Here is a 23,144-nt window from a genome sequence, read left to right as displayed (position 1 = left end):
CATGCTGTTTTTACAAGCCTGGTGGGCAATAATCAATGAAGCTATGCTGATCCATACAATCTCCAATTTAAATGTTCAAAACAATCATCAATTAAAGGTTTATTAGTCTCAGTTCATATTAATTTCTTTATATATTAATGTAATTTTCTTAAGAATGTATTTTTAGGTAACTGCATTAACTTATGTTAACAAATTTATTGTGTCACCAATTCTTTGCTAGTTATGTATTTATCATGCAATAACAGAGTCAGTGTTCTCATATGAGTTGGATGGGACAAGTCAGTGAGCAAAGACTGCATCTGAATATACAGATTTACAGGGTCAATAACATCACGTCAGAGAGAAAAAGAGAGACTTGCTTAGAAGGAAGGAGAGAGGGACTGTAAAGGCTGTAGGGTTCATACATTTGAGTGAGAAGAGCAGGTGTGTGTGTGTGTGTGTTACGGAGTAGAGGGGGTAGACTATGCTATAATAACTTTCCCTTTATAATGTAACCCGGAATCTGTGGTACTATGTTAAAGGAATATTTGAGGTTCAAGTTAAGCTCAATCAACAGCACTTGTGGTGTAATGGTGATTACCACAAAAATAATTTAGACTCATGCCTTGTTTTCTTTAAATATAAATAAAATAAGTAAATGGGGCCCATTTTTGGATCATTTAAAAGCAGAAATTTATAGCTTAGAATTTTATAAAAGCACTTACATTAAAAGAGAAGTTTATCTAAAAATGCTGAAAATCGACCCTCACCCTCAGGCCATCCAAGAGATGAGTTTGTTTTCTAATCAAAACAGATGTGGAGAAATGTACCTTTACATCACTTGCTCACCAATGAAACGGGTGCCGTCAAAATGAGCTTATAAAAACAATAATTTGCAAGTAATTGATACGACTCCAGTTCATCAATTAATGTCTTGTGAAGTGAAAAAAAACTATGTTTAGTAAACAAATCCATCATTAAGGATTTTATTTATAAACCTTTAGAATTCCAGTCCATAATCAACAATACACTTCCTCCAGCGAAAAGTCCATGCCCTGTTGATTTCTCACATCAGAACACAACATTTGTTTTGTGCTGATTTTGCTTGAAAATGGTGGGAGGGTAAATTTTCATTTTGGGGTGAACTTCTCCTTTAATTCATCTTTTAAAACTGGCTATAACTTCTGTATAATTACAGCTATAAAGCTGCTCTCATCATTTTACAGTGGTTTTATGGCTACATTACAACAGAAATGTAGTATTAAAATCATTTTACCCAAAAAAGTACAATTAAAATCATGTACATGCATATTGTTTAGCTGGCTATGCTACTTGTTGATGGATTGGCACTATTACTTCCATTGTTAGTGCCTCACTGTAACCAGATGTTTGTATTTTTTATGGAAGAAACAGATCAAAATGTACTTTGTAATATTCCTTTAATACACTGCTGTCACAGGGAAATACACATTTGGACATTATTCTAAGCCATAAATATGTTCATAGCATGCATACTGAGGATGTAGTGCACATAAGGATGAGTGCACATTAGAATGAGTTTATCATTGTATATAATGTTGTATTGTTGTGCAGTACATCAGCTGTATGACTGTAGGGTCATTGTCTAATAACTCATATTGTGGCCACATGTGATGGAGGTGTGTGTGAGAAAGAGAAGAGGAAAAAGTGTTTTCAGGACAACTAATTCTTCACAGCATTTGCAAGGCTAATGTTCATCCATCCAGAGGGGATGAGAAGTCCATTATTCAATTGCATGTAACTCAACAAATATGCTGAAATGGTTTGGTAAATTTCCCAATGTGAGTGTGCAAGTATATGTCATTATTTGTCATCATGTAACCCCTCGTGCACTGCAGCGTCAGCAGGGGATTCATACAGCGCACAGAGACACAGTGTGAAATCAGGCGCTATTCAGGGAAATGTTGACTGACCCCTTCAGGTAAGGGTCAATGGTAGGATCCTGCCAAAAGCTGTACAGGAAAAGGAAGTCTATTCATGTCCTATTGCTCCATAACTCTTGGACTCTGACATACAAAAAAAAGACCATGCAGCAGGAGCACCAACACACACTTAAACAGACACTTCAAAACAGAGAACACAGCAAGTCTACATCAATGTTCGGGTGTCTGATGATAAAGTATTCAAACACACATTAATGGATTGAAAATCTTTATTTTCTTTTAAATTGTACAAACTGCAAATCTGTTAATGCTGAATCCAGCTGGTTCTGGAAAATGAAACCGAAAGCTCAGCTGCACCGAGCTCTGAAATAGAAGGCTGAGCATGTTGTAAGCAGGTTACACTATATTTGTCAAATAGAAATGATCTATAGCTCTGAAAGGTTTTACTGTCATATGCTGTTCTATATAATTTTTCAAAAAAAAGTTCCTGAGTAATTTGATACATTCGATTCAAAGGGAAATTTACATCAGAACAGTTCATTCTGCTCGTAATTCATGATTTCAATCCTTTGTGAAAAATATGAAAAACTCTTGGGACTAATAAAAAAAAAAACTGTGAGGTAAGGATATTAAAATTTAACAGGAAAAAAAAAAACTATTTTGAGGTAAAAAAAAAAAACTAAATTCATACCTAGATTGTGATTCAATAATGGATGTTAAATGACTAAACTGGTATCATGAAATTCTGTTATTGAACTACCTGTCTTATTGTGAACGATTCATTCATGTAATTCATTTTAAAATTTCTTTTGACCTTGTAATGTTATTTAAAAAAAAATGTACAACTCGATCTTCTGATGAAACATCAGATTTTCTTACAATCAACTGCAAGTTTACATTCAGATCTGCCTCCTTCCAAACAATCAATAAATTGAACTGAAATTTTTAAGTTATTAGATAAATATTATTATCAAAGTTTGTTACAAGCCAATGACATTTTTAGCAACACACACACACACACATATATATATATATATATATATATATATATATATGTATGGTCATTTGTGCATAAATATAACAATTTCTACAAAATATCATTTATAACCTTAAAAAGAGGAAGGAAGATCTCCATCCGGGTCAAATGTGCCCTCATGATCCTCAGACAGACTGGATTTGTCTAAGAGGGATGATTTCTCATGCCTGTCAAAAGCAGAGTAGTAGAATTACACCGGTTCATGGCAGGTGCTTGCGAGGCTGAAATAATCATGACATTTTCAAACACATACTTATGTGTTAATGTTGCCTCAAGTACCTGGATCCGTTTCTTCTCCCACCATCTGTCATTCTTTGTCTCTCTCCTCCTAGTTAGGAAGAAGAATTTTTGGGATGTAGGAGACATTCTTACAGCTTCCTTTATTTCCCCAAAAAGCAGCAGGTGCAGCCCACACTTCCCAAATTGGGTGTGTGTCTGTGTCTCTTTCTTTGTGTCTCCTCAATCAGGGGTTTTGCGTGTCAGGAGACTTCTAAGGATACATTTTTTCCAGACCGTGTGGAAGCTACAGGAAGTCTTCTCACACGCGACCATTCTTTTGCCAGAAATTTACAGTTGGGCAGGTTTGTTCCGCCGAGGCCCGGGGCCCCCTCTTCACTTCCTGAGGGGTCCCAAAGGGAGGCCAAGATCAGGGCCAGCACCCCAGGGACTCGTATATAGCCAATGGAGAAACTCTGTTATCTTCCAGCAGAGATCTACAAGGTAGTAATCAACAATCACAGGCCTATACCTTCCTCCACGATCAAAGGACAGTAAAGACGTGATTCCTGCAATCAGCAACTGCTGGTGTCCAGCTAAACTCTGTTTCTATGAAGATCCCAAGGTAAGACCACATTTCTTAAAGGGACAGTTCACCCAAAAATGAAAACTCTGTTATTATGTACTCACCCTTATGTCGTTGTATGACTTTATTTTCATTTTGTTTGTCCAAACAATACAACAAGCTTTTGTACCTTTTTTTCCTGAGTGTTTGGGTGCACTTTAAAGGGGTCATGAACTGAGAAACCAAAATTACATTGATCATTTGACATATAAAAGGTCATTGTACTTTAAAAACATCCTGTAAGTTTCAGAACTCAAAACTTTCTCGTTAGTCTAAAAACAGCTTATATTGAAGCTAATCTGCCAAATCGACAGTCTGTGGAATATGCCTCTTTATGACATAATAGTGTGGCTAAACACCGCCTCCGCAGAAGACGATCAACGGCTGCTTATGCATCACTGCCTATAAAAATCTTGATAACATTATAAGTGGACCATAGAGAACAGCACAAAATAAAAAAAAACAAAGGCAGTTCATGACCTCTTTAACACCTTGGAGCTGCTGACATTTGCATGGGATTTTATTTGTCTATTGAAGTCATACCAAACAAACTGTTGCAAAGTTCAAAGTTTAAATACACAATTCAATTCTGATAAAATTCCTACAAATCCAATAAAAAAAAAATCAGCATTTTTATTGTATTATTATTGACTGAGCCACCTGCAGTCATAGCTGTCAGAGAATCTGGGTTTCAAAAGCTTCAGTCATCGTTCTTGTAGAATATGTGAGGCCTTTTGCTATGGATATTAAACCAAGGTCAAAGGTCAAGGAAAGTGAAATGCCGTTACAAGGAAGAAATTTGAGGTGCTTGACCTTTGATCTCCTCAACAGCTGAGAGCAGAAATGTCTGTAAGAGCAGTTTTCATGTCAGATTCAGCGGTTTCACTATATTTCCTCTATATCAGTCTGACTGTGAGCCTCAATCCATCTATATATAGCAGTGTAATAAAACTGAGCTGCTGCATTCAGTCTTTTCCTTCACTCCAGCCTGCTGAGGAGAAGAAGGCTGGCCAGTTCTCATGACACATGACCCCCAACATGTCCTGCCGTTATGGAAGAGCTTAAGAGAATGTCCTACATTTCTCATGCCCCTCCACTGGCACATAAAAATAATAATTTATAAAAATGCTGTGAATATAGTTTATCTAAAAATACACAAAGCACATAGCTTGCTGTGATTATTAAATGTGATGATTAAGATGTGTAGCTTTTAACTTCCAAAGCAGATCTGGACACATGATTCTTTATGAATTTGACTGTGCCAGTCCACCCGAGAGAATCAGTCTCAAAGCTTGTGGTTCAGAGCACAGAGCAAAACCAAGTCCAATGATCTCCAGACCAGCACACGCCTGTGGTCATCTTGTGGATGCTCATGTTGTGGTTTTGCATAGAAATTTGAAAGAGACGTAATGAAAAAATCATCAAAGGTCAGAGAAGCCTGAGCATCAAATAGAAACATACAATACAAATCATCTGCTTTTACCATTGCAGCAACTATTATTATTGTTGTTTTATTTTTTATTTTAACAAATCAAATGCATTTATGAAATATAATAAAGTACAACCTTTCAACTGCAGTGAACTACAGGAGTCCGTGAGTTGATGAAAAGCTAAAACCTCATTGAAAAAAAAAAGTACAATTAACATAAATAATCTTAAAATATTAACAATAAAAAAAATAATAAAAAACACTTAATAAAAAATAATATTTTTATAAATGTTTGTTTATGTACATGTCATATTAACCAATAACAGAGAAAATGTGTTGTTTCATTCGCTGTCAACTTAATATCTAATTGGGTAATTAAAGTTCATATTTAAGCTCAAATTAAAGAATTTCGGCTGGCGAAAATTGTATGGAAGCCCTGCTTTAATCAATCAGTATTGTAACGCTGCCATCTCGTGGTCAGACTATGAACTGACAGATGGAGAGAGATCCGTTTAGTCATCGTGACTTCAATCACACAGTGACCAAGTAAAAATTAATAATATAAATATGACAGGTTACAGTTGTTTTGGATGACTCAAAGCTCTGATTCATAAGAATGAAACTCCTTTAAATGATACATACAGAGAAGAGGAACTGAACCGAAATTATTTTTGCTCTCTGATTAGAAACTTTTGTGAATATTTACTTAATTTTAGCTGTTCTCGAGGAACATAAAAGTGCCATTTTCAAAATAAATAAAAAAAAATGGCACACCGAATAAGTACATTTTAAACGTTAAATGGAGTAATTGTTACCTGTATACTGGTCATGAGGCTTTGGCCTTCTGCTCGTCTAGAACAGGCGGGATGGGATGTTGTGAATGTCCTGGATGTTATCTGAATGGATGGAGCGGTCTTCTCTGCTTAAACTGCTCATGTTTCGTGTTGAAAATCCCGAGTGGATTCACTCCGATGTGCTTTCGGAAAACACCGCTCAGATTTATAAAAAAAACTAGAATCATTTGTTTCGAAAGCAGGGAAGTAGCCTACTGTGTCTGCACATGCGAGAGTAACTGCTTCGTGAAGCTTCGAAACCTTTGCGAATCATTTGTTTCGAAACAGTAGTTCGGAGCGCGTATCAAAAGGCTCTCGTTCGAGATGCATCGGCGCTGCGCAGACCGATCGGTGTATGACATCAAAGTACCGCGAGAGCAATTTATGAGTCGTCTGCTCTCCAATCACTCTCGCGGTACTTTGATGTCATACACCGAAAACAAACAAAACAAATGCTTCAAATGAATAAAAAAAAAAAAAAAAAAAAAATGCTTCAAATGAATAATTAATTTTAAGAAACGAATTATGAAGACACTAATACATTTAATGGTATTGTATTATTTAATGTATTATACTATCAATAAAACATTTGCAGTGGTTTTGAAAAATGTTATTTGTAAAATGTTTTTTATGCATATTTTGGCCTGAGTTTATGTTGCAGTTATAGTTTGGACCAGCAGCTGTCACCAGCGTGTGGTGTTTCGAGCATTTCAATCATATTGCTAGTAGTTTAATTGATTCTAAGCTTCGAAAAGGTTCGCTTCTCCCATCACTACTTTTCCTCTTCCCGTCCGTATTATTATAAGTCAGGCACGCCAGGGACAGTGGGGTCATGACCCCTGCAGGTTTGAAAAGACAGCAACCGACCCCGCACTTTTGATAAGTGAAAATGATGGCGTTATTTTACTGACAAATGTCATGAGCGCACTGTTGTAGCGCTAAAGTACATTTCAGGGCCGCATTAACCATTGGGCTAGGTGGGGCTGAAGCCCTGGGGCCCGAGCAAGGAGGGGGCCCGTGATTGGCTGTGGAGTAGATTGATGGACATCGGTAGCAGATCGCTAATTAAAGCCCCTCCACGCCCCTCACTTAGCGCTATTATTTAGTGGAGTTTTTCCGTAAATTCCATGCCATTAGAGATTATAAGGTCTCATTTGAATTTTGTTTACCAATCAAATGCATTTATTATATATTTTACTTATGAACAAACTGTGCACGTAGCCTGTCTATCAGGTGATCGCTATGCCTAATGTCTGGATTCGTGTCTTCACTTAATTCTGCTGTAATTCTTCACTTCATTCTGATCCCCTGGATCCTGTGTTCTGCAGTGGGGGGCTACTGAAGAACTGTGGGGTGCTCGCCCAGAGGGCGTGCGTGCACTTAAACGTGTCCGTGGCAATCGCGAATCTCTATTCTCACTCAAAGTGTGTGCTTGTGCTCGCTCAAACTACGTATCTGCACTCGCAAATCTCTCTGTGCTCTTGCAGTAGAAATTAATTATTTTCGCACCTGGACTAAATGTTGTAAAAAGTTTTCAACCACTCAGACTTCCACGACTGACCAATGCTAAGTGAAATCTAATTGGCTGCATGAGAGGGAGCTGCATCTGCAATTCTTTTGACAATCAAAGATTGATCTTTAATTTCGTTACAACTGAATAATATTTAGCAATATTAATCAAATGTATAATAGAAATGGCTGGGATTGGGCTGCTTGGATGATTTGTACAAATAAATAACCTAGCAGTTTGTCTGTCTACAAACCCCTCTGAACAACTTATCTAAAAAAAAAGAAAAAAAGAAAACCATATAGCCTGTGGCTCTTACACTGTATATAAAATATCAATGTTATGTCATTTCATCCAGAATTTGTTTTCAGTTCTGATTTTTTTTCTTCTTCATGAAAACCCACTTCATATCAGCTACACATTCATTGGCACTTTCCTCTAAGTGAAAATATAGTTTATGACAGACAACTACACTGTCTGCAAATTCATTAAACCCAGAATATAAAGATGTTATGACAAATATGAGAAATTCGTTATAGAGGTATCTTTGTTCTCCAAATTTTAATTATTTATAGAATAGTGCATCTGACCCTGATCTAAATAGTTCTGTCTTAAATAGTAAAAGAGTATTTTGTATTAATTGTTTTAGTGCAAAAGGGTTGGCTCTACACACAGTAGCCTATTATATTCTCTAAAGGAACATTTTATTGCAAATTTCTTCATGAATGCATTATATTGAATTAACTGACCATCTTCATCTATCAAATTGACAACATAACTTTTTTCTCTCAAACCATTCTTGTTTAAATAGCGTCTTCCTATTTATTGTAATAATTCTATTATTCCACAAGGTGGACCCATGTGGTGTAAAGTTGTGGGTAAATATAATTTTCCAGTAATGCAATATCTGCTTGTGGATCTTTGAAAGCTTAACTGCCCTTCTGCGTCATCATCACGTGCCCACACGAAGGCGCCATCATCATGCAATGAACCTGTGCAAAGGATCATGGGAGCCCGAAGTGTCCATCATTTGTACCCTTCAAAATCCTAATTCCTCATCCCGAAGGGCCCTTTATTGCGAGCGGTCTTTATGAGTTTGAGTCACTGAATCATTCACTCAAATGATTCATTCAAAATACACTGATTCAATTTACTGGTTCAAAACAGTAAAACTGACTGTGTGATTCAACGGTCCAGCCTTGCTTCTTTATTTTCATTGGTGCGGCTACAGGACAAAGTAACCGGCGATATTGTGTCTAAAATGTAAATTGCTTATTGTAATTTATTGTTTATTGAAGTTGTTGTATAAAATCAATATAGTAATTTAATAACACGGCTGTGATTACCGCTGAACTGTTGCTCATGTTGTAGGCTATTGCTTGAATATGATATAGATACAGTTAAAAATAAATGTTAGAGAATGAGCTCTTTGTCGTCAAACATACACACAACTCCTCACAAACTTATTTTTAGTTACAAGAAAAAGGGTAATTGCTGCATATAAACTGGCACAATGCATATTGGATATACTGGGCATTAGTACTTTGCACATAGCATGTGAGACGAAAATCCACATATTTCTCTCTTTTTATCAGCAATGTAAAGATATTTCAAGTAACAACAACAAAAACATATTTTCATACCTCTCACCTAGTGTCTGATGTCTGAATCCTTGTTCTGTTGTTTCTGATTTTATTTCTAAGCAGGCCAAAAAAGTCTTCCCAGAAATGATCAATCATTTGGTGAAAGCTGGCCTGTAAAAACATAACTATTGCCATATGCCAAGAAAATCTACAACAAATTTGTCTCTGCAGTACACTGGACATTTGGCATGATGAGGAATAAGATCTGTCCACAGTAGTTGAGATTTTTTTGGAGGAAGGTTCACTCTGTCTCTCACTGTGGATCATTAATCGAAAGGAAAATGAACATTTGGATCTCTAAATGCTGTGAACTGATTCTTCTGACAGGAGCAGAAGGGGCGTTTGGACCTACTGCCAGCAGGCTGTAACAGACAGATGGATTTTCACACAAACAACAGAAAACATCAAGAGCAGTGAAGCTGGCACACACAGAAGAAGAAGTAGCAAAGGGGAGAAAGTCTGGATAATGAGGCACTGCTAGCAGGAGATGATAATTCACTTTGTGCTGTGAGAAGACAAACTGTCCTCTCTGTGTAGAGTTCAACTCCATAGCTGCAAAGCCATATGGTGGGTTCACTAATAAAATTTAGTGAAATGTCTTAATTGTACCTATGAGCACCATAAGGTGTATATAAATATGTATAGTGGTTTAAAGAAAATAACAGTTAAAATTAAAAAATGAATAAAATCACAGTGCAGCAGCGACATATATTTTCTTCTGTATTGCAGATCAAACAGATTATTGAAAAAGAAAAATACTTGTAGGGCAGAGGCTTGGTTTTATTCTTCAGTTACTGATTGGATGGAGGCAGATCTGAATGTGAGCTTGCAGTAAATCATTACATGGGCAGAGTTTAATGAATGAATTGTTCACAAAAGGATTAATAACTAGCATTCGTAAAATAGATTTATTTCATGCCACCAAATTGTTGGTCACTTGACAATCTTGTTATCGCAAATAAATCTCATTGGCTCTATTTTTCATTTTTACAAGAACCTTCAGTAGAGATTAATATTGTTACTCACGGCTTTAGGATATTCTGTGCACAATTTATGATCTGGCTGAAGTGAAATATAATAACCAGCAGATGGCGGGCAAGCGTCAGAATCCTTTTGATATCAGAACCACACATCAATGAAGTTTTGCAAGCAAAGGACATACCAAGTAAGTACTGACATCCAAATATGCAGCACAAATGTCATTTTCAGTCCCTAACAAAAATAATGTGGTGATACCATGTGATGGCATTAGATAGTGATGCTGTGGTACTATCATACACCCTGACATTTATATGGCACATGCACAGAAAATGATGGCATTACCGTAACCCTAACCCTTTACTAATAAGTTGTTTAAATAACACTTGTAAAATGAGAAGTGTTGGGAGGCCTCTGGGAGCAGGATTGAGAAACACTGCAGTTTCATTCTGTTGGTCAGTTTCAACATCAACAAGTGAGGGTGAGTCAGGGGAGCTCTTATCTCTTAAAGTGTAATTAGTAACTACTGTAGCTTACTAAATGCATCCATGCCCAGAGCACATGCATACACAGTTTTGCATATACTGTTGACACCACATGGATTTCATCTTATGATGGCATTTGAGCACTGGGATTTTCTTTTTACACTGTACTATTTTCTTGTTTTAGGATCAGTGATAGCAAATTAAACCTCAGCGTCATGTGCCGGTAAAGGGTAAAGCTCAGTAGGACAGTGTGTTATCAGGGCTCTTCACTAAGAGTTGAGTGGTTTAGGGTTGCATGTTCAGATGATGGTGTTTAATAATTAATTCTTATGAAATCTAATGGCAGCATCACCACACTGAGACTTCAGTTACACTGACCTCTTTATTCACAGTGGTATTTACTACTAAACCTGGAGCAATGTTATAGGCCTATTCTTTCATAAGGAAACCATGTTAATATGTACAAAATATAGGTCTCTGGCTATGTTTAAAATGTATGTGATGTGTAATGAGTGAAATAATTATTATGTAGGTTTTACATAGCATTACAGTTTAAATATAATTAAGTCTAATTCAGTTAAAATCATCTACTATATTCTAGTTTCTAGTACCCACAAAAACAAACTGATGTTAGTTGCATTCTCTTAAGTTGCTTAGGACTTCTTAAGACAGAAATAAAGTGCCTAACCTAACTCAAGATGAATTAAATGTTCTAAATTCAATTTTATAAAACCAGTATGGCTTTGTTATGCCAATAAAATTTCAACTCTACATAAAAATTATACAACCATAATCAGTACTGGTCTGAACAGTGGCTCAGGGTTTGAATTTATAAGTTGATATTAAGCTTAATTGTTACTAAATATGACCATAGATGAATAATTTTGTACTAAATACAAACTGTAACAGTTTGTAACCAAGCATTTGAGATTGTCAGAGACCAAATCAGTCATCGAAAATCAAATTGATCGCAACTATTCTGTTTTTTTATCCATTGGTGTTTATGGAAGTTATGGCTCTGCCTGTACATGAAAGTAGTAAACCAAGAGCCAAACTTATCCTGTATTTACATTTTTAGAAGCACCAGTTAATTAATGAATATAGCAATGTCATCTATTAAATCAATCACTCAGGCAGAAACTGAAGCCAAACTAAAACACTGTAGCTTGCACTCATGTGTGACTGCACCATAAGGACTTCCCTAATTTCATTGTACTTGTATAGTGACAATTAAGAATCTTGCAGGACAGTTAAGGACATAATGGTCAAATCGTGTTTCCGGTTTCTTGGACATCAGTCCTCCTCTGTCTTTCCCTCAGCATAAGTAATCAGTCACATTCAGCTCTGAGTGCTGCATCTTGGTAAAGCCAGAGTGTAACATAAAATCAATGTTTCATTAAAATTTAATGGCTTGGACTGGCTTAAGAGCACCAGGACAGATGCATGTACACCAGATTTCAGAGTGACTTTAGCTGCTGACTTGATTACAGTTTAGATGTTCTTCCGGTGATAGTTATAGCACTGATGCTTGTAGGCAAGGCTGATCCCAGATCAGCAGCCCCATCGCTGAGATGGGTAGTCATTGTCAGGAAGGAACACAGGAAGAAGTCGCTCATTCATTCTGATTTATGACTGTAGTCTTGCATTTGTGATCAGAATTTATGTCCACCCTACAGTAAGAAGTACAAACTATACAAAACGGAACATACAGTTCTACTAATGCAGGGGTTTTAAACTGAGGTCAGGGGTCCATGAGTGGGATCTCTAAAAGCATTTACATGCACCTTCAGTGTACGTTTCATGTTTTGTATTTAAAAGAAAGCAAAACATTTAGTCAATAAAAAAGAGGCAACAGACTGATTGTGCTATTGATTTTATTGTTCATAAACATCACTATTGGCTTTAACCCTTCATAACAGGCAAAATGTAATATCAGAAGTGGAAAAATCTTTACGTTTTTACACAGGGAGGCAGGAAGATAGAGAGAGAAGGCAAGGGAAAAGAGGAGAGACCATTTGAAATCTCTCAAGGACCATATGGAGGGCTGTGAGTTGCCTACCATATGCTGAAGGCTTTTGTCATGGAAATAACTCTTTATTTTTTGGCACTTCATATTATTGTTCAGCCAGGCTGGGCACTTCCACAAAAGAAAAAAAGAAAAAACAGGAGAGAAAAAGAGGGACAGAGACAAAGAAAAATGGGTAGATCCTGGTGAACAGAGAGAGAATGATTAGCATTGTTAATATTGCTGGTAGCTACAGCAGGTAATGAGCTAATGAAGTCCCTGATCCTGTTCAGCCTGTCCAGGGTTAAACGGCTCAGAAAAGGTAAAAGCAAAGGGATCGGCTCGCATGCGGTGTCTCATTATTGCTGAGATCTATATACACACGTATTTACACTTGTTTCAGGAAAAACGGGAAAAAGCTTTCACTTTCTCAGTCTCTTCAGTTATCTCACATTTCTGAACATTTGTGGGAAAATGATTTTTTTTGAAAACAAAGAGATGGTGGTAGTCCTTTGGAATAGTCTTTAAAAGAGCTCATCTACAATACTTCAAGCTTTGCATAAGTAAAATTGGCTCTGAATTCAAGCCTTATTACGATGGAAAATATCCAGATGGATGTTCATAACAGATAGTCTGTTGATTCTACACAGCTGTGGGTGTGTCAAAATTATGAAGGGATGATTTAGAAATAAAAGCAGGATGAATGTCCATTAGGGTCAGAAATGAATTAGGGTTTGGAGCAAAAATGCCACAAAATGTACTCCAGATATTTAAAATGAGAGGACAAAGATTTCTACGTATTGTATCTGTTAGATAACGTGTGTATTCTTCATATATGCTACCATTAAAAAAAGGAAAACTTTGTAACGTTTTTAAAGTCTCACCAAGGCAGCATTTATTTGATCAATAATACTGTAAAAAAGTTTTATTATGAAATATTATTACATTTCAAAAAAGCTGAATTTTCACTAGCCTTTACTCCAATCTATAGTGTCACATATTATGAATGTTTAAAACAGTTAATATTGCTGCTTAATATTCTTGTAAAAACGGTGATACTTTTTTTCAGGATTCTTTGATGAAAGAAGAAATATTTTTATATTTAACATTTTATGTTAACATTTTAAATTGTGATCACCATTGTGATCATTCTGTCAGTGATTAAGTATACTTCTTTTTAAGTAAAAATGTTCTTGAAAATCAATTTTTAATTTTAGTAGTTGTTATTATATTTCTGACTGATGTCCATCAGCAATGAAGTGTGAAATACCATGCAGAACTCTGCTAGGACACGTTGAGACACACCGTGCCAATGTACGAGGTCAGGAATGGGTGGAAAAGAGGCAAAGAGCAGAAGAAAAGTGGGAGGAGAAACTCATTATCTATTCCCCACAGGTTTTGGACCATTACTGAGATTGTGCCGTCCTTTTTACAATATGCAAAATGCTGACAGAGCCTTTGGCTAGTGCTGCTCGACCTTCCTCACAAGGTCAAACTCAGACTCAATTATGCTCTCAGACTACTGTCTGTCCACCAACACCTGTTAACCCTTTTTGGTGGAGTGGACACAGCTTCTATTCATCTTGACATGAGCTGCATCATATATGCTGATGCATATTGTCCTATGCAATGTTTCATTCCTCAAGATGGAACTAAATTTAATTTTATTATAAAATAAGCAGTTTTGTTTCCTATTTTTCTGCTTCACAGGAGAGACAGCAAAGAGGCGCTGATTTACACTGTCACATTCTGATTGCACTTCTCATCCTTTCATCTCCAAATATCCTTCAGATCTTTATTGTATAGGTTCTGGCACATTGGCACCATATGCTCAGCTATTTCCATCAGTGCTACCATTAAGCCCCTATCACCCAAACACTGAATAATCCATCCTGATTGGCCATTAAGGGGTTTTGGGGGGTGGGGTGGGGTGGGGTGGGGTCATTATTTGTGGGTCTAGGTTTTGGGGTGGGGGTCTAGGTTTTGGGACTCCTATTTCACGGGACACTCTGTTGAACTTATTTGTGGGTCTAGGTTTTGGGACTCCTATTTCACGTCACTGACACTCTGTCATTTTTATGTCATTGACTGGCGGCCACTGCTTATGATGGGATTTATTTGGACAGCTAAAGACAAATTCATGAAATATGTCATGCTGTGGGTTAGTCTTTTTATAATTGCATTCAAAACTATTGCTGAGACATAAGACTGTGATAATAATAGTAAAAATTCTGTTACAAAAAGGTTTATTGCTGCGGATTTTCATATTAAAATGTCATTTAAATTTGTAAGTACAAAAAAAAAAAAAAAAAAAAGCATTTTAAGCAAGCATCTGTTGAGTTCAATTTGCACCTTTAGGGATTAATATGCTGTATTAATGTATGCTTTTGTTGGTGTTAAGATGTAAAAGATTTCTCAATTACTAAATTGTTTGGCATCTGGCAATGAGATGAATTGTGATGTCACAAATGTGGGTGGAGTCACACATACACACCATATATAGACATTCTGGATGGTCTTAGCAGGAAATGGAGTTCTAGAAATGACGAAATGGAGAGAAAATGACCTTTGAGAGAGTAAGGAGGTTTTTAGTTTATTGCCCAATACATTGACTGCAATATTTTTACAGGACAGCTGTAAGATTATACAATCCCAAACTTTTGTTGCTGTACCTAAGAAGAATTATTGCCCATTAAACAAAGCATCATCACCTGAATTCATCTGCTTTCAAACACTGCATACCGTCCCTCTCGAAAAAGAATAAAATCCCTCTACAGCTGAATCATGCATATAAAGATTTTCATTAAAGAGCAGCATCTTAAAAGGTCAACGGCAGTTCAGTATCCAATGACGCAGAGGATAATCAACCAAATAAATAAATAAATAGATAGATAGGTACATAAATACACATGAAATAAATAAGAAAATTAAAATAGTGCATAAATAAATACATAAATACTCAACAACAATACTGGAATGGTAGAAATGAGGTTTGTGTGATGGGCGCTTTGAGAGCGTGGACAGAGCAGAGGTTAGAGGTCATACCTGCCTCTGGGTGAGGTAATCAAGGAGCAGGAAGACAAGGGGCGGAGCTCCAGGCATCTGGAGCACATGCAGTCTGTTTTAGTGTGAGGACGCCCAGCAGAGGAGATGTTGCTGAAAGTCCCTGTCGTCCATATTATGAGTGTTTTGAATGTTTGGAGATCGTTGAAATGTTTAGTCTTGAGTGCTGTTTCCTCCATATCGTAAACAGAGGGATGGTTGCTCTGCTCACATAGTTACAGGACATGATTGGCACAATAAATAAATAAATAAATAAACAAATAAATAATGGAACCAAGAAACTGCAGGAAACTTTGAATATAAAAATAACAATTATAAATAAAATACCAAAAGAGTAACAAAAGTTTGTACCTTTTCAGAGGTCTACAATCTTTTTTGCAAATACTGTCATTATTCACATTTTCATAAAAAGTTTGTGTTGGCAGTTGCAAAAGAATTCAAAATAAAAGAGCAGCATAAAAATACAAATTGATTTCATTTCTCAAAAAGCACAAACCTGTTGCTGTCATTTTTTTTTATGTCTTTTTTCATGATTTGCTATAAAACATCAGGAATCTAAATATTATTACTATCATTATTAATAGTGTTATGTTCATAAAAATTTGCATGCCTGGCCTCATAATTGTACGTGTCTATATGAGAGGGTCTTTTTTTTTACCAAAGAAAAAAATCCAGCATTTATTCATTATTGTCTTCTTATTATTGGGTTGGTTTGGTTTTTTTCTTGGTCAAAATATTGCTTTCTAAAAAAGGGAAAGTGGGGTCTGTGTAGGGAATCTGTGGGGGGATTTTCGAGAGCGTTAACTCATTTTCATTTCTTCTTTTTGCTAATTCTCGGAGCCAGACTCATCCTCGTCTCCGGAACCTCTGAAGCAGGCGGACTCGTAGTGCTTGTTCAGGTAGGACTTCAGCGCGAAGGTCTTATTGCAGCGCTTGCAGCTGTAGTGTTTGAAGGCCGAATGTGTCTGCATGTGCGCTCGTAGGTTGGATCGGTCGGCGAAAGCTTTCCCACAGTGGGCGCAGGCGAAGGGTTTTTCTCCCGTATGCGATCGCATGTGCCCCTGAAGCAGCCAGGGCCGACTGAAGGCTTTGCTGCACACGTGACATTTGTGCTTGAGGTCATGGGTGAGGATGTGCATGGCCAGCGCCGGCATGGACACGTAAACCTTGTTGCAGGTGGGACACTTGCGTGCCATCTTGCTGTCAAGGCTGCGGTGGGTCTGCTTGTGTCGGCTCAGGTTGGATGAAGTGGCGTAGGTCTTTCCGCATTCGTTGCAGGTGTGTCGGGGACCTCCGTTGTTCAGCACGGCCACTTCTTTCTCCTCTGTTTCGGCTTTCCTTGCTTCCGTGACCTCTCCCTTTCTCCTTGAACGTCCATCAGATATGAAGAACGCATCCATGGTGTAACCCTCGCTGAGAGATTCGCTCTCACTGTATCCGCGGGCCGTGAGGCCGGATTGAGGGCTGTCTGGGTGCTCCAGGTCTGGTTGGCAGTACTCCCCTCCTCCGCTGCTAACTGGGGAGTACAGCGGATCCGAGCTCAGCTTCATATCGGCCTGCTTCTCCTCTGTGTATTCAGAAGAGCTGATGTAATCCTGGATGTAGCCTGCAGCAGGACAGAGAACATAAATAGTATATTAACTCATTGACCTTTCACTTGTAAACTGAATTCCAGGTGTAAAGTGATTAAAGATGCAGACAAATTACACTACAGACACAATGACAATATCAGACACAACAAAATAGAAGAAGAAGTGCAATGACAAATACACTCTTGAAAATAAAGGTTCTTTATTGGCATCTTTGTTTCTTTCCATTCCACAAAAGGTTCTTTACTATTACAAAAGTTTCTCTAGATTATTCAAATGTTCTTCACACATAGGAAAAATTGTTATTTTAAGAACCGATCACTGAAAGGTTCTTTCAGGAACCCAAATTGGTGGTCCTGTGGCATTCTACGCTGCAAAGGTTCCTCTTTTGGAACCTTTATTTCTAAAAGTGTAAACACCTGTTTAAGTGATAATTTCCCAAAACACCTTGCATTATCTCTTTCCTTTTGCACACCATAACAAATAAATTTGAAGTATTTGTTGGAAGATGGAAGTCTTTGTTTTAAATGGTAAAATAATATTGGAAACCAACTATATTTTATGCTATTCTCTATGGAAATCCATTTCTGTCTATGATTTATTTAAAATTGCCAATTACCTTTTTACTTGTTTATTTATTCAGTCAGTCATTTTTACTTAATTTCTCATAATTTGGCTTTTCTCAATTGCAAATTTGGTTTCACAATATGAACTCATAGCTCACATTGGTGACTTTATATCTCAAGTGAGACTTTATACTTCATAGTGTGGCTTTATACTGTATCTCACAATTGTGACATTATGTCTGAATTTAAAATTCTTTATTTTTTCTATGAGCTGCAAATGGGCTTCCATAGTTCCTGGTGGCTGTTAGAGGACTACTGCATACCTCATTCATGTAAGTGTGTGTGTGTGTGTGTGTGTGTGTGTGTGTGTGTGTGTGTGTGTGAGAGAGAGATTATGACCCAAAGGGTTTTAACATGGTTAATGGCTAATTAAGCAGGTTAACTGTGGTGGAAGCGTAAGCATCTCTCTTTCTCATCTTAAGATGAAGAAGCCACTCAGACTCTCTTTAGCTTTGATAAGATTATCCAAGGGTTTCTATAGAGTTTTGTGTTTATTCGTCCACACAACATAATCTTTTAAAAGTGGAAGTAAAAGGAGGTTGACATTATGGATGTATTTAAACTGTTTTAAGGAAATCTGGACTTTACAAAACACTTTCACTTCTGTCAGAAGAGAACCAAAGCTCTTTCCCAGATTTCAAAACATTGAAATTGTTCGAAACACTGAATTGTATTACAAATGTATTTCCTGATACAGGGCATCTCATTACCTTTCTGTCTGCAGAAGCATATAAATTCCCTCCTAAATTCTCTAAACTGATTATGGAGCCCTCTGACCATGAAGAGCGAGTCTTAATGCATCGTGAGAAGCTGCTAAAAGGATTTCTGGCAGCTGTAGGGTTCAGACACGTTTATTGCCATTGGAATTTCACCGACATAATACACCTTCCAAGGTGCCATGTCTTCAACAAAATGTTTATAATTAAATCTGTGTTCTAAAAGAGAGACCTAAACAGCATTTAATGCAGTGCAGTATCTGTTTGAGCTAGTTATACAGTGAGACTGAAGACAGCCGTGAGCAATAAGGATACAGCTGGCCAGGAAAAAGATCAACAGGATCAGTAGAGAGACTGAGAGGATGTTATTTGGGATATATAACTGCATTGTCCAGGGCTTAGGGGTTTTTCATAATCATATTTTCTGTCAGAACAGCTGACTACAGGTATTGTTATGCTACAAATATAAACCTGTGGTATTAGACAAGAAAGAATGAAAGGTTTGCACTGTTTGAATAAATAGTGTGAATATTATGATTATAACCATAATATAACAATACAATCAATAATATAGAATGTTTAGGAATTCAGTAATACAATATTCCTATTAAAATAATACCAGTATCAGTGTTTTTTCATGATTATACAGAAGCAAGTGTGAAATAATAGATATGAATAGAATTATTCAATAGAATAAAAATATATTGTGAATACTAAATATTATTATAATGCAAATAATAATAATATAAATAAAAAATATATAAATAATATAAGAAAACATCCAATTTAGTAATATAATTATTATATAGTAATTTTAATTAATATCATGATTTTATAGAATCAAAAACAGTTTTTAGGGTTACATTATTGGCTGACAGGAAGGATGGAGTTTTTTGTCCATTGTTTAAGGAGTTCTGATTCTTGACCTTCAAGATGCAGCAAAAGTGCCTTCTATTTAATATATAATTATAGTAACTGTATTCAAATTATCATACAGAACCATCGAAGGAAAATGATTGATATGCATAAAACATAGAATGAATGTGTGTTTTCGATTTTGTTATTGCGTGTGAAAATACAATCCAAAACAATTTAATAACAGCATAAATGTTGTTTTAAAAGGAGCAGCACAGCTTAAAATTTCATGTAATCATTCAGTGACCCAAAAACAGAAAAACAGTCTGCTGTGTTTTTTTGTAACAGGTGGGAAGATATCCGTCCTTATCTCACTTATCTGTGAAAAACACCATAGCAGGTCAGAGAGAGCCACACATCTGCTGCTGAAATCTGTCTGTGAGGACACAGAGCTCTCTGGACTCTCTTTAGTCTCTCTAGAATAGCTCAGTTTAGCTCAGCCTGTCCCATCATGTCCGCTCAGGGATGCTGGGCTTTACTTTGTGCGTGATGCTATTTGCCCTATTGTGTGTGTGTGTGTGCTGCTGCATCATGTGACAAAAGTCAGCACTGCCTCAAGCTTCTTTTTCTTTCCATCTCTCTCTTTCTCCTTCGAGCTGTACAGTACAGTCCTCGGATGTCTCCAGTGGCGTCAATGATGGCTGAAACCCTACCTCCCCCTCCACCACTTAGATTCATGTACCCGGAAGCAGGAGAGTGAAAAAGAGAAATAGTGAGATGAAGCAGAAAACGAGGATGGGGGAGGAGAGCGAGAAAGAGAGAGTGCTGTTGGGAGGGGGGAGGGTTTTTGGACCGAAACTCAAGGGCAGTATCAGCTAAGGACAAACACATCAGCCCCACAAAGCATTAGCATTAGCTGTTACATACAACAAACTGGTATCAAGCTTACTTCGTACGGCTTTATTCGCATAAGCTGATCTCACTGCATGACCTGATTTGTGTCGGCATGAGTCAAAAAAACAAAACAAACAAAGTCTGGGGGGCACAATGGAGGACGGGGCTGGGGGTGAAAGGATGAAGGGTTTTACGGATTAGTTCATGACAGAACGGGAAGCTTTATGTAACATCTGTTGGACTCTACGCACAATGTTCAAAACACATTGAAATATGGTTTGCAGATATTTTTTGTAGGCTAACCATTTGGGAACAGCAAGCACATGAAGTGTTGCTACTGTATCTGTATATAAAAATATATTTAGTCATCACACTCACCATTTTCGCAAAGCCGGACGCCCAGGCTGGAGCGAGAGCGTGTAAAGGAGTCATCGAGATGATGATGGTGATGATGATTAGACGCTGACACGGGAGACGAGGAGAAATCATCCAATTTGATTTTCTTCACCAGAAATGAGCGAGGCATGGTTCACACGGTCACACGCGCACAGACGCACCAGAAATCCTTCACATGGGCCGCAGACGGACACACATGTACACACACAAAAACCCTGGTGAAAACTGTCCAGAATGAAATCCGTTGTATTAAAAAAATATCCACGTTCCAGAAATAAAATAAAAAATAAAAACAATGTCTAGATAAAGGAAAAATGAAGAGCACGCAGGAGGAGAAAGATGTCTGGTGGTACAATTCTGTGTGTGTGTGTCTGTGTGCCTGCTACTGTACACACACACACCCGCTTACGCTGCTGAAAAAATAAAAAATTCACTTGTTCAGCACTGGATAGCTCCTGGCCTGCAGCGGAGGCGGCTGAGAGGAGGAAGAGATAGAGAAGAGAGAGAGAGAGGAAGAAAGAGAGACAGACAGAGAGAGGAGAGACTGAGAGACTAGCTGAGATCAGCAGTCAGGCAGGTTTTATAGAGGCAGACGGTGGGAGTGAGATCAGGTGGTACATCGCAATGGAGCTGCTCAGCATTAATCCATCAAACATCCCTCGGGACACACATCACATTACTACTGAACCGTCTGTGCCTTCACACACGCAGACAGACAGACCCCCCTCTGATACGCTCCCTCCCCTTCCCGAGCACCCCCATTCTGTGAGAGAGAGAAAGAGAAAAAGAGAAGGAAAGGCCTGAAATGTCACACAATCTTAAAATGAGTTGATACAACAACAAGCATACATTCTGTTCAGTTCCGTTACGCGTCTCCTGTCCCGTCTGTTTCACTGACAATACACATCAAATGCTGGCAAGCTGTACTCACTTCGTTTTCCTCTGTAAATCTGCAGTGTCAACTAGAATTCGTACTCTTCCTTTGTGTTTACGTTTATATGCATTTGGCAGAAAGTATGGATTATACCTTGCCGTTACGAGCACCATTGTTATACATTTAACTCCATGCTAGCTTTTATTTTTGTAGTTTTTGTCACTTTTATTAGTGTATTTGTTTTTATCTATGTAGTTTTAATTTTTATTTTAGTTTTAGTTTTAATAATTTTAATTTTAGCACTTCAGCATAAACTATTTCAGATAGTTGCCAAAGCAACATTTCTAATTTTCATTTAAGTTTTCTAAGTTTAGGTTTTATGTATGTTATGTTATTTTATTTAAGTTTTAGTTAATAATAGCAGTGTTTTAACTGTGTGCAAATTCTTGAACAGTGATAAACGATAACTGTTACATGAAGAAACATTAGACTTTATGAATCAATGCAATTTTGAAGCAAATTTCTAGTACAGTTTGTCGTACACACACACTCACACATACATTCTCAGTGTGCACAATGATGATCAATGCAAGCCACAGTTACTATGAATGGAGCTTCATAGGACAGGATGATGTCGGCATCTGCCTGCACGCTGCACTCTTTATATTCTTTATGTCTTTGTGCTCACATGTAAAGCAAGTGGGTGTCTCTCAAGACGGCCCCCCATTCACTTAATGAAGTGTCTGAATACACCACACCCCAATCTCGATCGCCATTTCTCTCACTCTGAGCAGTTGTCTAAAATAATTATTATACACACACTTTCAATATATTTAGAATAATATTTATCGTTTTTTTTATATTGTTTCAGATTGTCTGAATATTATTTATAATATTTTGTATATGCATATGCATTCATATATTAATATTATATTTAAAAAAAATATTTAAACTATATTTTAATATAAAAACAGTTTTTTAGTGATGATCTGTATATACTTTATATATTTAAATTTATTGCAGCTGTACATTACAAATAAATCTTAATATATCATATTTATTAACTTATTTATTTTTCACATTTATTTACATTTATCTGTATATACTTATACGGTTTATATATATGTTTACATTTTTATAATGATCCATTTGTTGCAATAATCTTAATAAACTGGCAAAGCCACTGAAATGATCAACAAGTGAAATGTTACAGGTTGTGTGTGTGACCCCAAACCTCGTTCACACAAAGAGAAAAAATCCCAATCTTTCATTTGAGCATCTGGTCAGTGCCCCAGGACAGGCAGTTCCCTCCACACCCCCACCCCCACCCCCACCTCAGCACCCGCGGCCAGAGGGCCAGATCAGGTCTGCCTGCTGCGTGCTATGAAAGGCTTTGGGTTTCATCCAGTGATTGTTGTTTGGGGGGATTTACTTACTATCTCCATCTATTTCATCCTCAGATGAGGCTACTTT

The 23,144-nt window shown here is 37.2% G+C and overlaps 1 protein-coding gene across 2 annotated transcripts; it reads right to left on the bottom strand.

The window, feature by feature from the left end:
* Positions 1–16,090: 16,090 nt before the first annotated feature.
* Positions 16,091–21,478, bottom strand: LOC109083341 (transcriptional repressor scratch 1-like). 2 transcript variants are annotated; one of them, XM_042762399.1, is made up of 2 exons: positions 20,780–21,478; positions 16,091–17,333 (listed from the first exon to the last, which is right to left on the bottom strand). In XM_042762399.1, exons 1-2 carry the CDS (start codon positions 20,925–20,927, stop codon positions 16,549–16,551), a joined length of 933 nt encoding a protein of 310 aa, XP_042618333.1. In that variant the 5' UTR covers positions 20,928–21,478; the 3' UTR covers positions 16,091–16,548. The 2 variants fall into 2 exon arrangements, with proteins under 2 accessions (XP_042618333.1, XP_042618334.1); XM_042762400.1 differs by having other exon boundaries at positions 16,091–17,327; positions 20,780–21,466.
* Positions 21,479–23,144: the final 1,666 nt, after the last annotated feature.

The sequence above is a fragment of the Cyprinus carpio genome, chromosome A8 (assembly GCF_018340385.1).
Source record: "Cyprinus carpio isolate SPL01 chromosome A8, ASM1834038v1, whole genome shotgun sequence".
NCBI lineage: Eukaryota > Metazoa > Chordata > Actinopteri > Cypriniformes > Cyprinidae > Cyprinus > Cyprinus carpio.
This window is presented reverse-complemented; position numbering and strand designations above follow the sequence as displayed.

Bases quoted from the DNA above. Each gene is read 5' to 3' on its own strand.
- LOC109083341 (XM_042762399.1), bottom strand. From the start codon at position 20,927: ATGCCTCGCTCATTTCTGGTGAAGAAAATCAAATTGGATGATTTCTCC. The intron at 17,334-20,779 runs GTGAGTGTGATG...TTCTCTGTCCTG, and splicing joins CGTCCGGCTTTGCGAAAATG to CTGCAGGCTACATCCAGGAT.